The sequence below is a fragment of the Erpetoichthys calabaricus genome, chromosome 9 (genome assembly GCF_900747795.2).
Source record: "Erpetoichthys calabaricus chromosome 9, fErpCal1.3, whole genome shotgun sequence".
Lineage (NCBI taxonomy): Eukaryota > Metazoa > Chordata > Cladistia > Polypteriformes > Polypteridae > Erpetoichthys > Erpetoichthys calabaricus.
Genome location: NC_041402.2, coordinates 127513072 through 127531732, shown reverse-complemented (window position 1 = coordinate 127531732; position 18661 = coordinate 127513072). Strand labels below are relative to the sequence as shown.

The 18661-nt window shown below is 39.0% G+C and overlaps 1 protein-coding gene across 1 annotated transcript; it reads left to right on the top strand.

Annotated features, from left to right (window-relative positions):
* Positions 1 to 816: 816 nt before the first annotated feature.
* On the top strand, positions 817 to 1758 carry LOC114657634 (putative nuclease HARBI1; the record flags this gene model as incomplete). The annotated part of the gene is made up of 3 exons (XM_028809509.2): positions 817 to 1171; positions 1248 to 1363; positions 1450 to 1758. Coding segments are annotated over 3 exons (780 nt in total), but the record flags the coding sequence as incomplete, so codon positions are not given.
* Between the last annotated feature and the right edge of the window lie 16903 nt (positions 1759 to 18661).

The window sequence follows — 18661 nt, the reverse complement described above, 5'->3', positions numbered from 1 at the left end:
CAAAGAAAACTAGAGGTCTGGGAATTCTTGTACATAGAACAATATGTATGTGAATATGTATTTGAATTTCCCCTTGGGGATTAATAAAGTATCTATCTATCTATCTATCTATCTATCTATCTATCTATCTATCTATCTATCTATCTATCTATCTATCTATCTATCTATCTATCTATCTATCTATCTATCTATCTATCAATAACATTTGTAGTAACAAATGTAGTATCTGGTCCTGAAGGGAGATACTGTATGTGATTGTCATGGGTAAATTATTTAACTGTAAAGTGATTTTGATAAATATCTATGCACCCAATGTAGATGATAGAGACTCCAAAACGTATCCAAAACATATTTGCATCCATTTCCAATGTGAACACATATAACATTATAATGGCTGGAGACATTAATTGTGTTTTAAATCCAGATCTAGATAGTTCTCCTGCCACAGGGACGATCATGTCTAACAACACAAAAACAATTACTCAGTTTGTAACAGATCACAATTTATCAGACCCCTGGGGGGTATTTTTCGTACGTGGATTACTCGCTTAGCTGGATGCAATTGTTGACGATTTGGCCTGATCCTGGATCTGTCGGTTTTTTGAAACTCTTGCTGGAAGTGTTGTCATAGCAACACATCCAAATCCGCAAACCTGCTCGGAGCAGGTTTGTTCTACGTAAGCAAGGATTAGTTTACACACGTGATCAGTGACGGTGAGTGGAACTCATCCAGTCATGGCTTCGCCATTCATGAATGAGCGACCAATTGATATTGGTGCGCAAATTATACGGTGAGAATTTTATATAGAGAGGGTTTTGCGCGATCGGCAAGATCCTTTATTGCTCCCAGAGGAAACTCTGTACGAAAGATACCGCTTTAGCCGAGGGGGAATATTGTACCTCAAAGATTTATTAGCTCCGTATATTCGAAGTCAAACTCGGCGAAGTCGGGCTCTCACAACCACACAGACAGTATGCATTGCTTTGAGGTTTCTTGCAAGCGGCACTTTTTTATATACTGTAGGCGATGCGGAACATCTATTGAAAAGTGCAGTTTGCCAGGCAATTCGTAAAGTCTGTTTGGCTCTGAAACATTTCCTGCGGGTTTTCATAGTGTTTCCTGGACACCTGCGTGTGCAGCTAATAAAAGAGGCGTTTCATGCCATTGCAGGTAGGTAATACACAGGCAAAAACACCCACAGTTCCATAAAGAATCTCACAATCAGCCTAACATTCTCATTACCTAGGATTTCCACATGTGATTGGGGCACTGGATTGTACGCAGATCCGAATAAAGGCCCCATCAGGTCCAAATGAGCCAGATTACGTGAACAGAAAAGGCTTCCACAGTATTAACGTGCAGGTAATGTCAGTTTTTGAAAGAGTTGAAAATAGCCAATAGGTATGTTGACAGTAAAATTGTTTGACCTACATGCTATCAATTCTCAGATGATCTGTGATGCATCCTACCTAATATCAAATGTGGAGGCTAAATGGCCAGGGTCTGTTCATGACTCAAGAATTTTTAAGGAGTCACACCTGTATCGGACATTTGAACAAGGTAATAATGTAATTATTAATCATGGTGATGTGTGTATTGTATTCACAATTTTTACATATTCCACAGGTCATCATGATGGAATCCTGCTTGGGGACAGGGGATATGCCTGTAGGAATTTTCTAATGACCCCGTTTCCTTTACCAAACCCTGGGCCACAAACTAGATATAATGCAGCTCTGTCTAGGACAAGGGCATGAATTGAAATGACCTTTGGCCAACTGAAGGAGAGATTTCAATGTCTAAAAAGGCTGAGGGTTGCACCTGACAGAGCATGTGATATAATTGTTGCATGCTCTGTCTTACACAACATAGCGACCATCAGAAAAGAGAGAGTCCCTGAGGTTTTGGTGCAGCCTGATGATGACCTTGACCCAGTGCACCTTGACCAAAGCAGTGGCAGAGCTGCCAGAGACAGGATTGTGGCCCAACATTTTCAATGAAAAATGACAACAGTGGGTTCACACAAAACTGATTTATTATATATTACGGACCTTCAGCCTGTAAGGAGGAGAACATAAATTAAGGATACACTCACGCATACACATCATGGGAAAGAGAAGAGAATTTTGTTACCAATTGTTTTTGTAGTATTTTAATCTGCAACTTCATTTTGGTTGTCTTCAGTTCATGAAGTTCCATGTCCTGCTGTAGTTTCCTCATTTTGAGTTTCCTGTACGTGACTTTCTGCTGCAGATATCTCTTGTATAGAGCCCTCACATTTTTCTGCAAATAAATTCACAATTACAAATGCCTTTGTTCCTCTATATTGTATACACAGTATATCATTTTGAATCATTTCGTATCAAGTACAATAAATGGCTCAACCAACCTCACCATCTCCTTTTTTTGATGTGGATGTTCCAAATGGTACATGTGTGCTGGCTACAGGCACCTGCAACACAGTTAAATCACGATTAGCACATGGGACTGATCAGAGTGGAGTTTGTTCAAACATTTGGAACATTTACCTCTCCTCCTGATGAATAATCAGACACAGTGTCTTCATCAAATATTTGACATTCGTCAATAGCTCAGTGGTCAGACACAGGTTCTAGGGATATGACATTCCCTGCAACTGACCCAACAAAAAAAACAAAATAAAAAAGAGGGCTAAATGGGACATACCTATGGCACACATTGAGGACAAAATATATGCAGTGACCATCCTTTACCTGAAATGAAGTGACCACTGCATCCTGCCACTGGTTCTGAGGAGGAGCTTCCCCCTGGAATGCCCTCAGAAACTGGGCGATGGGCATTTTGCTGGAGAGCCAACTCTTCTGCAGGGGTTAGGTCTGTACAGCGTGGACCTCCACCTGTTTTTTGCTTGTCTGCCTTCTTCTTATTAGCTTTTAAATTAATGGTTTTTCTATTATATATATATAATTCTTTATGTCAACCATTCTTTAAATAGTTATATACCAATATTTACCAGTTTGAAGTATATTCTTGTACTTCACTTTAACCTGTTCCCATGTTCTCCTTGTGCTCACGTTTGATCTGGAATTATGACATATTAAATAATTATTAATCTGACACATAGGAAATGAAACGCTGCATTCAGTAAATACAATGCACACTACTTACACGTTTAATTTGTCAGCCACTTTTTGCCAGCCCTCTTTTCTGGTTTGGGCTGCTTTTGCAGTGTTACCCCTTGTACATATTAATTCTTGAAATTCTTCATATCCTTCGAGTAACAGGTCCTGCTCCGCTTGTGTGAAATAATGTGCCCGTTCGTTCGTCATTTTGTTGCAGCCTATCAAAGACTTGCTGATCATGTTTTCTGGACTCAATATATATGGGCTTTTCAATCAGCGCGGGCGCACGCAATCATTTCTGATGATTGGATCCAGCTACACTAATCTAATACACAGCTGCGTTTGAAAAACCGACTTATCTGGATGAGTTTCACTGGCATTAACTCATTCAAGATGAGGCACCTGATCTCGGATGGTTTAAGCGACGTACGAAAAATACCCCCCTGGAGATTTTTAAACCCAAACTCAAGAACACATTCCTTCTACTCACCAGTGCATCACTGAATTGATTATTTTTTTATAGATAATAATTTCTTACCTACGATTAAATCTTGTAAGTACAACTCTATCTTTATTTCCGACCACGCTCCTCTGATCATGGAGCTAAAATAACTATTCCCCAAATAATTATCTCGCAGATGGCATCTTAATCCACTTTTATTAGCAGACGAGAACTGTACAGAATTTATATCCAAGTAAATAGATTTTTTTAGAGACAAAAACATCCTCGGAGGTTTCTACAGGAATACTCTGGGAAACTTTGACGGCTGTCTTAAGAGGATAGATTATCTCATATCTTACCCACAAAAATAAATTGGAAACCAAGTAGGTATCAGGGCTAATCAGTGAAATTTCCAGAATAAATCAAGACGTTGCCAGGTGTCCAAATGAAGCACTTCATAGGAAAAGACAGGCTCTGCATTCAGAATTCAACCTCTTGATAACTAAAGAAACAGAACAACTCATTTTAAAATCAATACATCATTACTATGAACACAGAGAGAAAGCTAATAATATTTTAGCTCAACAAATACACAAGCTGGAAGCTTGCAATGCAATCCCAGCACTTACCAACACACGCGGAGACAAAGTCATTCTACTGAGCTTAAAGAAGACAAGACACAACCTAATGTATTTCTGGATACTTTACAGATACCACAACTAGATACACTCAGTGCAGACGAATTGGATAAACCTCAGCATTACTAAATGCTATAACCCACATCAGAGTGGGAAAGCAGCAGGCCCTGATGGCTACCCTGCCGAATTTTATAAAAAATCTTAATTAAGCTAGCTCCCCTTTTATTAGCAATATTTACAGAAGATGGAGACAACAAAATACTACCTCAAACTTTTCGTCATGCTCTAATTAGTGTCTTTCCTAAGCAAAATAAGAACTTATTACAATGTGCATCATACAGACCAATCTCACTTTTGAATAATGATGTAAAGATACTCAATTATTCTCATTAGGACTTTAGTAAGTAAGTGCTTACTTCGGTAATATCACAAGACCAAACTGGATTTATTAAAGGCAGACACTTAGCTTCCAATCTTCGACGTCTGTTTAATGTGATATATTCACTCACAAAGTGAAACACCCCAGAAATATTATTATTGTTGGATGCAGAAAAAGCATTTGATATGGTTGAATGGAACTACCTTGTTACCATATTGGAGAAATTTGGGGTTGGCCCAAACATCTGTGCATGGATCAAACTACTGTATACCTGTCCAGAAGCTTCAGTTTGTATCAACAATATTAATTCAGACTACTTCAAACTAGAACGGGGTATTAGACAAGGGTGTCTCTTGTCACCACTGCTGTTTGCAATCGCCATTGAGCCACTGGCTGCTCAGTGCTTATGAGATAAAGCGGATTATCAGAGAAGGACTTGAACAGAAAATTTCTCTATATGCAGATGATATGGCACTGTATATATTGTGATAAAAACACAGACCAGACAACATAAAAAGGTTTGGGGCAGCCACCTGTATAATATCCCTGGCTGCAAAAGGTTTTTTGAATTGACAGAGATGCTCGCAATACTGAGTCCAATACAGAACTGATTTTTTGGTGGTAAGATGGCAGCTTTAAAGGCCCATATAAGAAGTGAAGAAGTCATTGAAGGGGCCGGATCCAGAAGTGATGTCATTGAGGGGGCCGGATCCGGAAGTGATGTCTTCTGTGGTACTGGAACCTGGCAGGATTTCTCAGGAACGGTCTGCAGGGAACTGAGAAAGACAGTTAGTGCACCCCGCTACCCCCTGGTCGGATGTGGTATTTCCATTACTTAAGCCCTTCAGGTGCCTCCTACTCGCACGTGTGTGACAATATCTGATCTACAAAACACTGTACCTGCAGTCCTAACAGCACTTTCAGAATTTCAAAAGATTTGTGGTCTTAGAATTCATTTGAACAAAAGTGTGCTCTTTCCAGTGAATTCTCAAGCACACAAAATTAGATTGGACACCTTCCCTTTTATCATCACAGATCAGTTTAAATACCTAGGGGTAAACATCATGAGGAAACATAAAGGTCTTTATCAAAAACAATTTCACTCTCTGCATGGAAAAAATTAAGCAAAACTTGCATAGATAGCCTACCCTTCATCTCACTTTAGCTGGAAGAATTAACATTGTCAAGATGAATATCCTTCCTAAGCCTCTTTTTCTATTTCAAAACATTCCAATATCCATCCATCCATTATCCAACCCGCTATATCCTAACTACAGGGTCATGGGGGTCTGCTGGAGCCAATCCCAGCCAACACAGGGCACAAGGCAGGAAACAAACCCCGGGCAGGGTGCCAGCCCACCGCAGACATTCCAATATCCATCCATCCATCCATTGTCCAACCCGCTGAATCCAAACACAGGGTCACGGGGGTCTGCTGGAGCCAATCCCAGCCAACACAGGGCATAAGGCAGGAAACAAACCCCGGGCAGGGTGCCAGCCCACCGCAGACATTCCAATATACATCAATAAATCATATTTTAAGAAATTAGGTTCAACCATAGCCTCATTTATTTGGAATTCAAAACATCCACATATCCAAAAGGCGACCCTAACAAGACCTAAGGAAGAAGGTGGCATGGCTTTACCTAACTTCCAATTTTATTACTGGGCGGCGAATATACAAGCTATAAAAACCTGGACATTGACACAAATAGGTGAGCAGACACATGCTTGGTCCACAATAGAAATAAAATCCGGCAGTACTTCTTTATATTCCTTGCTATGTACTCCAACAAGTACAAGTCATTGCCAATATATTAACAACCCATTAGTGCTTCACTAACTCAGAATATGGAACCAATGTAGGAAGTATTTTATCTGTGGCACCTCTGCACGAGAACCGCCTTTTTCCACCCTCTCAAACGGATGCAGTTTTTAATGTCTGGAAAACATCCGGGATTAAATCGCTTAGAGATCTGTACATAGACAACGTCTTCACATCCTACGAACAATTACACTCCAAACTGAACTTTCCAGCAACACATTTCTTTCACTACATTCAAATTAGAAACCTTGTTAAACAAAACCTACCCAATTTCCCTCACCTGCCACCTACCTCTATACTGGAAGAAATTTTTATCAGTCTTGAGCACTAACACAGCATTTCTGTAATATATAAAAACATTTTAAAGTGCCTCCCTTGCAAAGATCCCAGAGCACAGTGGGAAAAGGATCTCTCACTCAATATCTCAGAAAAGGAATGGAAGGTAGCAATGCACAGAATTCGCTTGAGTAACATACAGGTGCTGGTCATAAAATTAGAATATCATGACAAAGTTGATTTATTTCAGTAATTCCATTCAAAAAGTGAAACTTGTATATTAGATTCATTCATTACACACAGACTGATGTATTTCAAATGTTTATTTCTTTTAATGTTGATTATTATAACTGACAACTAATGAAAGTCCCAAATTCAGTATCTCGGAAAATTAGAATATTATGAAAAGGTTCAATATTGAAGACACCTGGTGCCACACTCTAATCAGCTAATTAACTCAAAACACCTGCAAAAGCCTTTAAATGGTCTCTCAGTCTAGTTCTGTAGGCTACACAATCATGGGGAAGACTGCTGACTTGACAGTTGTCCAAAAGGCGACCATTGACACCTTGCCCAAGGAGGGCAAGACACAAAAGGTCATTGCTAAAGAGGCTGGCTGTTCACAGAGCTCTGTGTCCAAGCACATTAATAGAGAGGCGAAGAGAAGGACAAGATGTGGTAGAAAAAAGTGTACAAGCAATAGGGATAACCGCACCCTGAAGAGGATTGTGAAACAAAACCCATTCAAAAATGTGGGTGAGATTTACAAAGAGTGGACTGCAGCTGGAGTCAGTGCTTCAAGAACCACCACGCACAGACGTATGCAAGACATGGGTTTCAGCTGTCGCATTCCTTGTGTCAAGCCACTCTTGAACAAGACACAGCGTCAGAAGCGTCTCACTTTGGACTGCTGCTGAGTGGTCCAAAGTTATGTTCTCTGATGAAAGTAAATTTTGCATTTCCTTTGGAAATCAAGGTCCCAGAGTCTGGAGGAAGAGAGGAGAGGCACAGAATCCACATTGTGTGAGGTCCAGTGTAAAGTTTCCACATTCAGTGATGGTTTGGGGTGCCATGTCATCTGCTGGTGTTGGTCCATTGTGTTTTCTGAGGTCCAAGGTCAACGCAGCCGTCTACCAGGAAGTTTTAGAGCACTTCATGCTTCCTGCTGCTGACGAACTTTATGGAGATGCAGATTTCATTTTCCAACAGGACCTGGCACCTGCACACAGTGCCAAAGCTACCAGTACCTGGTTTAAGGACCATGGTATCACTGTTCTTGATTGGCCAGCAAACTCTCCTGACCATAACCCCATAGAAAATCTATGGGGTATTGTGAAGAGGAAGATGCAATACGCCAGACCCAACAATTCAGAAGAGCTGAAGGCCACTATCAGAGCAACATGGGCTCTCATAACACCTGAGCAGTGCCACAGACTGATCGACTCCATGCCTCGCCGCATTGCTGCAGTAATCCAGGCCAAAGGAGCCCCAACTAAATATTGAGTGCTGTACATGCTCATACTTTTCATGTTCATACCTTTCAGTTGGCCAACATTTCTAAAAATCCTTTTTTTGCATTGGTCTTAATTGATATTCTAATTTTACAAGATACTGAATTTGGGACTTTCATTAGTTGTCAGTTATAATCATCAACATTAAAAGAAATAAACATTTGAAATACATCAGTCTGTGTGTAATGAATGAATCTAATATACAAGCTTCACTTTTTGAATGGAATTACTGAAATAAATCAACTTTGTCATGATATTCTAATTTTATGACCAGCACCTACTGTATATGTGCAAAGCATACAATTATTCAACTTAAAATTATATATTGAGTGTATCACTCTCGTTTAAAATTGTCCAAAATGTTTCCTGGAGAAGATCCTACCTGTGAACATCGCAATCAAGTTCCAGCCTTACTGGGCCATATGTTTTGCGCATGCACCAAATTAACATCATTTTGGACAAAAATTTTTAAATGCCTCTCAGACAGCCTGGGCGTCACAATCCCTCCTCATCCACTAACAGCTGTGTTTGGTGTACTTCCAGATGGGGTTAAATTGGAGAAGGACAAACAAACTGACATTGGCTTTACTTCAATATTGTCACATAGACTTATTTTGCTCAACTGGAAGAAACCTAACTAACCTCATTTAAGTCAGTGGATAACTGATTTTATATATTATCTAAAATTGGAAAAAAAATCAAATTCTCACTTAGAGGATCTGTAAAACAACTTTTTAAAAATCTGGCAGGATCTGATAAATAACATTTTAGATTAAGCATTTACATTGAGGAAGTGGATTCTTTCGCCTCTTTTTCTATTCTATCTTTATTTATTTACCTATTTTTACTGTTATTAAAGTGATACTTTGCTGACCTAGCTCCTTTCTCATAGGTGGAGGTCGATTTGTTTCAAACCAGTTTTGTTAAACTTGGCTTGCATATATGGAATGCTTTTTTGATTTTAATAAAATAAAATATAAAAAATAAATAAAAAGGTCATACAGTATATATCAGAGAATTTAGTTTTCTTTTTACTTCTATGTTTGCAAATATGAAAGCCTGTTGTAGCTGAAATTCAAAAACAGGAACATTTTGTATTTGCAGCCGTAGGAGTTGTGGGGTGTCTATTATTGATAACAGTTTACAATTCCTGCAGCCCAATCATATACTAAAAATTATAGGGTTATGCGATGTTTTAAATTTTCTTTTATGGGTAGAAATTTTATTTACATTGTGTTAACACATTTTGTTAACAATGGTGACTTCTTTGAAAGTACTTCACTGATTAAAGACTGTACTGGCTAGTACTAACATTCAAGTAGGAGTTTTTTTTTTGATGGACATGCATCTTAAAGATTCATTTAATTACTACCGCAAGTGCATAAAGAAATTTTTTCCTACTTTTGTTAAAAATGTTACCCAAAATCTAAATTTATTATTATTAGAATTAAGGCTGGCCTTTAGGTTTCATTTTGAAGAATTATGTACATTTAATAAAGACCTGTCTGTTCATCATGACCACCTCTTAAGCTTCAGTTACATGACCATCCTCTTAGAAATTAAAAAGATTTTTTTTTTAATATACACAGTAGCACAGTTGTTTACCTGATAGTATTGATACTATAGCGAGATTTGAATCCTGAACCTAATTAGGAGTTTCCTCTGTGAGGAGTTCATGTGTTCTCCCCATGTTTATGTTGGTTTTGTGTTTCCCTGTTTTCATGTTGAGGTTAATTGATTACACTAAACTGGTCCTGTGTAAGTATATGTGTGCCTAAGTGGGCCCGTGATTGGCCCCTTAACATTGAATTGGATTAATAAAAGTATGATGCAGTATATTCTTGCTCAGAGATGTAATGTTTTGTGGGCTGGACACTTTGTGTCTTCTCCTTTTGTACAGTGGTGACTGGTTTATACATTATTACTGACATCTTAAACAAATAACAAAATCAAACTTAAACTCGTTATTTTAGCCCATCAAGACAGATGTACTAATAAGTCCTGGACATTAAAATGATCAAAAAAAACAAAAAAGCTGCAAGTCATGCAGTTTATTAGATTATCTTATAATCTTTACCTTTTGCCTCTATGGAATAAAAGACTGAATATAATAATTATTAAACTACATTTTGTTTTACTATAAAACAATGCTATTTTAATTTGAGTTTCTATATGGCTATAGAAATGTTATTTTGCTTTCATATTTTTATATAAAGTTTGTTAAATACATGCTCCCAGCAAAAAGCCTTTATTATCCTTCAAAAATGTAATAGCAAAACAAATGTGATCTTTTTTTCATGCAAAATGTCAGATCTTTTTTAAACAAACTTATATACTGTAATAAATTTAATAGCAGGTCCAGAAACTGATTTTCTAGCAGAGATCTTGCCAAGCACTATAAATCCTCTGTTTGTCAGAATATGGGCATGACTGACTATATTTTGCATAAAATTATTTAAAAAAAAACTTTAGATCTTTTTTGCTTTCTTTTTATGTTTCTGGCCTAACAAAATCAATAGGGCTGATCAACAACAACGTTTATTTCTGTAGCACATGGATATGCTTTATAAGATGTTAAAAAATAGCTACAAACAAATAATAAATGCTCTTAAGTTTTGTATGTATCTTAGGTATCCTTTTTTTGGGGCTTTGTCTTTGAGGATTCAACGCAGTGGGTCTCATGAGATATTAGTGTATATGCTTACATTCACATATCACCGGTAGTTGCAGAGTGCATTGATTAGGTGGTTGTGGTGGTAAGCACCAGAAAAGAAAACAGAGAAAAATAAAGCTATATAATGACTGAAAATCAATTGCAGAGTATAGTAACTCTATGCATATCTAGTTAATGAAGAGTAGAACTAAAAAAGTGAAAAGTACAACTAAAATGTAGTTATGAATAAGCCAAATTAAAAACATGTTTTTTCAAATGATTCACAGTTTTAGCCTAGTGTAGTTCTATTGGTGAAATATTCCAGATTTTTGGTGCATTACAGCAAAAGTCCACCTCACCACTTGTCTAATGCTTGGCTCTTGAAATAATAAGCAAACCACCTCTAAAAAGATCAAGTTTACGACTTGGAATGTAGTAGGACAAGCACTCCAAAAACATGATGATTTAAGGCTTTATATACCATTAGTAGCGTTTTAAAGTCAGTTCTAAAGGACACAAGTAACCAATGTAACAATGTGGTGAGATGTGCTCAGATTTTCTCATTCTGGTTATGATACTTGCTGCTGCATTAACTATTAGGACTATTAGGAGTGCATTACAGTAACATAGTCTAATTTTTACCAACAACTAAGACTTTTTTTCTTTATTTAGCTTCAGGAAACTAATACTCATCCATTCAGAAATGTAATTAAGATATTTGGGATCAGAGAACCCAAAGCATCAGGGTCATCAGGTTCTATAGACAAGTAAAGCTGTGTGCCATCTGCATAGCTTTGGTAACTCACTTTGTGTTTTGAGATAATCTGGCCTAATGGGAGCTTGTACTGTAGATTGAAAATAGCAGCAGGCCCAGAATAGATCCTTGTGGTATGCCACACTTAATTCCATTGATCCCTGAACTACAATTGCCACAGGTAACAAAGAATTTTCTACCCGTTCTATAGCACGGAAACCAATTTAAGACACTGCCCATGAAAAAAAAAACAAGATATTGTCTAAGGCAGTGTATAAGAATACTGTGGTGTCAAATGTTGCACTAAAGGCTAAAAAAACAAGAACAGATATGTGACCTGTGTCCACATTTACCCTAAAGTCATTTACTACTTTAACCAGTGCAGCTTATGCACTATGATTTGTTCTAAAACCTGACTGAAACTTAGCAAGAATAGAATGTTTATTTAAATAGTAATTTAATTTTTGAAAAACGTTTATTTTAGAATTATACTTAAAAAGGTAAGAATCTAGATTTTTTTTTTTTTGAGAAGGGGTTTAACTACTTACACAATCTGGGAAGACCCCAGTGTCAATAACGAGTTAACTACGTCAAATACATTGTAACTTAGCATATTGGAAACTTCTTTAAAAAAGTCAGTTTGGACTGGGTGAATGACACAGGTGGAGGCTTTTAGATAAGTATTTTATGGAATTCAGGTAAAACCTGTTTCAGTGAAGGAATTTAATTCCCTGTTTTCATGCTGAGGTCAATTACTGACACTAAATTGGCCCTGTGTCACTATATGTGTGGATGTGTATATACAGTAGGTGGTTCCCTGCAATGCCCACCACAGCACTGAATTGGATTAATCTGGTTAAAGAATGATATGGTATGTTCTTGTTCAGAAATGTGTTGCTTTGTGGGCTGCAAATGGCACCATTGATTCATTGGTTTAAGCAAAAGTGTTTGTGAACATTTCCAGGGTTGAAAGCTAAATAACTACTGATAGGAATTTGGGCTTTGCCTAGGAAGTCGAGGAATGTACCTACATGTGCTTTGTGGATATGGAAAATGTTTTTGACTGTAAGGCCTGTAGGGATGTGCCTCAAAAGAATAAGGTCCCTGAGCTGCTGATCATGCATTTCAGCCTGTGTATCTATAGTGTAAGACATGCATTAAATGTGAGCACTGTACTCCACTAAAGATGAACCTTGTCTCCTCATTTTCATGGATTTCATGACAGGATATCAAAATGCATCTAAGGATATAATTTGAAAACCTTATGATTGCATCTCTGCTTTTTTGCAGATGACCTTGTTGTTTTTATTTTAATGTGATTTCTGGGGTACATTGGAAGCAGTTCACAGCTGAGTGACATGCAGATGGGATGAGAAGCAACACCTTCAAATCTGAAGTCATTATGTCTTGTTCAAAGGTGAGAGAAGATGTAATTTGGGAAATTAACCAACAAGTTGGTGCAGGGGTAGCAATTGTGCCGACATTGTACCAGATCATGGTGTTCTTCTGCTGCTTTCTGCCTCCTGTAAATTGTTCATTGCTTTAAGAGGTATTGTTCATACTATCAACACCATATTAGCTCTTGACTGCTGCAGGCATATGAAAATTTACACAGCCACATGCAGGTCTCTGGTTATGGCAGTCATGACTTATGGAAATTTCACAGATACGAATGTCCACATAAAACCCCTACATTTTTCTTTTCAAATGAATTTCAATTACTTTTTATCTAGAAACTTCCTTTTTTTCTTACAGCCATTACCAAAAGTGAGAAAAAGAACTATACATTATTCACATTGTTTACTTTTTCAGTAATTTTGTACTTTTGTGCACATGTTCCCAAATGTAACCAGTAGCACATAAAGCCATGCAGTAAGTCACATCACAGGAAAACCACTAGATCGACAGCTGTCAGTTTATCTGACTGGTAGAACATCATTGTGATTCAGAGCATCCTTAATGCATCTTGCAGTGTCATCTGATGAAGACCATGGAGCGGCTGCTGTTTCACCACCTGAGGCCACAGGTCCAACACGCCCTCAACCCTCTGCAGTTCGCATACCAGGAGAAGGTGGGAGCGGAAGATGCCATCATCTATATGCTACATCGATCCCTCTCCCACTTGGACAGAGGCAGTGGCGCTGTAAGAATTATGTTTCTAGACTACTCTAGCGCCTTCAACACCATCCAACCTCTGCTCCTTAGGGACAAGCTGACAGAGATGGGAGTAGATTCATACCTGGTGGCATGGATCGTGGACTATCTTACAAACAGACCTCAGTATGTGCGTCTCGGGAATTGCAGATCTGACATTGTGGTCAGCAACACAGGAGCGCCGCAGGGGACTGTACTTTCTCCGGTCCTGTTCAGCCTATATACATCGGACTTCCAATATAACTCGGAGTCCTGCCACGTGCAAAAGTTTGCTGACGACACTGCTATCGTGGGCTGCATCAGGAGTGGGCAGGAGGAGGAGTATAGAAACCTCATCAAGGACTTTGTTAAATGGTGCGACTTAAACCACCTACAACTGAACACCAGCAAAACCAAGGAACTGGTGGTGGATTTTAGGAGACCCAGGCCCCTCATGGACCCCGTGATCATCAGAGGTGACTGTGTGCAGAGGGTGCAGACCTATAAATACCTGGGAGTGCAGCTGGACGATAAATTTGACTGGACTGCCAATACTGATTCTCTGTGCAAGAAAGGACAGAGCCGCCTGTACTTCCTTAGAAGACTGGCATCCTTCAACATCTGCAGTAAGATGCTGCAGATGTTCTATCAGATGGTTGTGGCGAGTGCCCTCTTCTACGCAGTGGTGTGCTGGGGAGGCAGCATTAAGAAGAAGGATGCCTCACGCCTGGACAAACTGGTGAGGAAGGCATGCTCTATTGTTGGCATAGAGCTGGACGGTTTGACATCCGTAGCAGAGCCACGGGCACTCAGCAGGCTCCTATCAATTATGGAGAATCCACTACATCCATTAAACAGTGTCATCTCCAGACAGAGGAGCAGTTTCAGCGACAGACTGCTGTCACTGTCCTGCTCCACTGACAGACTGAGAAGATCATTCCTCCCCCAAACTATGCGACTCTTCAATTCCACCAGAGGGGGTAAACGTTGAACATTATTCAAGTTACTGTCTGTTTTTTACCTGCATTTTTTATTACTCTTTAATTTAATATTTTTTGCTGCTGGAGTATGTGAATTTCCCCCTGGGATTAATAAAGTATCTATCTATCTATCTATCTATCTATCTATCTATCTATCTATCTATCTATCTATCTATCTATCTATCTATCTATCTATCTATCTATCTATCTATCTGTCTGTCTGTCTGTCTGTCTGTCTGTCTGTCTGTCTGTCTGTCTCAGGGAGTACAGCAGCTGGGACAGGGTACTTGACAGTGTGAGTGAATAATCATCAGTTAGTGGTAGGTTTTCATGAAAACGCTTTCTCTTTCAACTTTGTGAGGTACTGTATCATTATCAAAAACTGAAGGATGTTTAAAGCATAAGGTTGTCATACTGTATATACCCATCATTCAGTTTATTTGAAATCAGTTTAAAATTTTGTTGTTTGTAATTTATGGTAAAGTAATATTGCTTCACTTACTTACTTGCCCTTTTCACTCCAACTGGAGTATAAGGTCAGTCTAAGAGAACCCCGCTCTGCACGATCTTTCACCTTTGCTTATGTTTTGCTCCAGGTTATTTTCTCTCTGCAGTTCTTCACCAGTTTGTTTAAGGTCTACTTCTAGGTCTCTTGCCCTGTGGTGTCCATTCAAGAAATACTTTTGTGATGCATGTTCCTAGCATCCTGCAAATGTGCCTTAGCCATCTCAGGAATTTTTGACGTTTCTATTGAATGATATATGTGGACTTTATAGGGTCTAATAAATCCATGTTTGAGATCTGGCTTGGCCAGAATGTTCCGTTTATTTTCAGAGTCAGTGATGATGGGAGCTAGACAGTGCCACAATGTCAATCTTGGTTATTCTCCAACCTTCAAGCTGACAGTTTCCCCTGCACATGTTGCATTTAATATATCTTTCAAATTATTTTAATGTACTTCCAAACAGCAGACATTGTCGTGGCTAAAGGTTCTGTGGGATTTTTCAGCCCTTCAAGTTTGTGTGTCTAAACTAAAGGAGTCTTTTATCACTCCTATTGATAATATATATGCAAAAGCAGCTCAAACACACTTGCATGGTGGCTGATCATTACACTTTTTTCCCTATTTGCTTTTCTGACATTAAGGAAAGTCAGGAAGTATGGTGCACATAAACACAACATACAATTTATTTTGATCATAAAACAAACTTGTGATTATAAAGTTATAGACTAATCTGCTGAGTACTCATAATGAGAAAAAATTGTCAGTGATCCCTTGCTCACCTACCAGCAACCAGTGCAGTCTATCATCAACTGCATCCTGGCACTGAGGGTTCTCATGGAGTGCAAATGTGAATATTGGCAGAGTTTCTTTGCAGCCTTTAACTATTTTTGTAAAGCATTTGACTCAGTTTATCGAGCTGCCCTGTGGGACATCCCGAGACTTCAGGGGATCCCCCCAAGGTTGCTGGATATCATGGCCAGCCTTTACACAATTACTATGAATGCTGTGTAGAGTGGAGGCAGAACCTCTGTGTTTTTCCCAGTTGATTCTGGGGTTCGTCAGGGGTGTGTTCTTGCTTCTACTCTGTTCAGCACTTGCATGGACTGGGTGATGGGCAAGGTCATGGGGTCCAGTGGCTGTGGGGCATCTGTTGGTGAAGAAAGATTCATTAATCTTGACTTTGCTAACGATGCTGTGAACTTTGCCGAGTCAATGAAGGCTCTGATTGGGGCTCCTGAGACACTGAGTGAGGAGTCTGAGTCTCTGGGCTTGTGAGTGTCCTGGATAAAAAACAAGATCCAGGCCTTCAATGAACTCTGGGCACAGCCATCAGCAGTATGTCTGTCAGCTGAGAGAATGTCGCCATTCGAGAGGTTTACTTAACTTGGCAGCAACATTCACGTCTCTGGTGACTCCTCCTATGAAGTCAGTAGACGCATGGGGACAGCATGTGGGGTCATGATGTTGCTGAATAGGGATGTGTGGTGCTCCTGATATCTCTGCAAAAGGATGGAGGTCCAAGTCTTTAGAGTCCTGGTGCTTCCTTTTTTGCTATATGGTTGTGAGACATTGATGCTATCCAGTGATCCTGAGACGATGACTGGACTACTTCGGTACTGTGTCTCTTCGGAGAATCGTTGGGTACCATCGGTTTGATTTTATGTCTAATGAGTGGTTGCTCACAGAGATCCCAAATGAGGTACATTACCTGTATTGTAAAGGAGTGTCAGTTATGGTACTACAGCCATGAGGCATGATTCCCCGAGGGTGATCAGGATCACAGGATCCTCATTGTTGATGACTCGAGCGGCTGGTCCCGGCCAAGGGAGTGTCCATGTAACACATGGCTGCAGCAGAAAGATGGTAATTTCCGGTGGGTGGAACTGAACCCCGTGTCTGCCTAGGGGGTTGCCAACCAGAATCCTGAGCTGTTTCCTCATGTGGGGGGTTGTGGCAACATGCTGTATCAGTGCATGCTTCCCCATCTGACCTGACTTTAAACTGTCAGTAAAAGAAGTGTCATTAAAGTGATTGATATTCTTGGCAACCAGGGGTAAAATAGTTGTTGCTAGTTGCTTTAAAATGCTGGCCAATGGCAACCCTAAAACCATTAATTCAAGCCCTGCTACATTGATTGTGAGACTAGTCATTCATGGTTTTCAAAGAGAAGAAACATTTATTTACTTGAGTGCAGTACTCCAAATCGAGGGATACACCTAGAAAGAAAAGAAGACACCAACCTATCACAGTGTACACAATGAATCTAATTTTAGGGTTTTAGGATAACACAGTTTATTTCATTAGTATGAACCTGCTCTAGATAGGGAGCCAGTTGATTACAGAGCATATTACCTACTACACCAACTTACCACTTCCAAACCCTGTACAGTGACCTGGTGAGAGACTGAAACCCCTGTTAGTAACCACTGTACCACCACCATGTTAACATCTTAAAAACTATTTCCAGGCACAATAGAAAATTAGGACTGAAAAAACTGCACATTCCAAAAGAGATCTGCTCTGTGAGTATTCTGCATTAAACCCAGGTTGATTATAAACTCAAAAAAGTAAACTACTTACTATAAAAGGAATCTGAAACTGTTGTGATTTTTATCCACAGTGGTAGATGAAATTTAGTTTCAAGGGAAAATCTGTGGAGAGATGTCAGAATTGCAAAGGTCAGTAGGGAAATCAGAAGTACCAAATAAGTAAAACACCTGCCAGAAGTCAAAGCAGAAAAATAAAAACAAGTTTAACATCCGTAACTAAACTTTTAGATTTGTTTTTCTTTTTAGGCACTCTTATCTTAAAATAAAGTTTGGATGCTAGGAAAAATGCACTACCATCTTAAATACCAGCTGTGCAATGATGTGAAATGAAATGTAGTATCCAAATCACATGACTGACAATGGGTATTATTCACAAAAATATTATGGCAGCACCTATAAAAGTAACACAAAATGATGGCAAAAACAATAAAACTGATCTCCAAAAATAACAAAAAGTAAATAATATAAATAGAAATGAACTTTTATTAAACATTTTACATGATGTTTTTTCACATTTCCAACAGAAACAACAGAGAAAAAGATTTGCAGATCCAACCAATACTCCAGTATAGTGCTTATGTAAGCTTTTATATTTGTGTTGTATGACCCTAAACAAACACACTGGCAGCAGGCACAGTGGCACACTCCCTGTAGTAATAACTCTTGTGAGAGGAGAACATCCCCATCCCATCATTAGATGATTAAGAAGTGCCCATGGACAGTTTTTAAAGCAGCACCAGTAGGCAGAGTCAGGTCATTTGTAAGGGAAAATCTTCTGTTTCTTATAGCATAACAGAAATGTCAAACTTGTGACAACACAGAGGTTTCTTTCATTCTTCATTAATCCTGAAGCACATAGCTAGTGCTACCTCACAACCCAAAGTTGCCCTTTCTGAGATGGTAAGGCAGTAGAA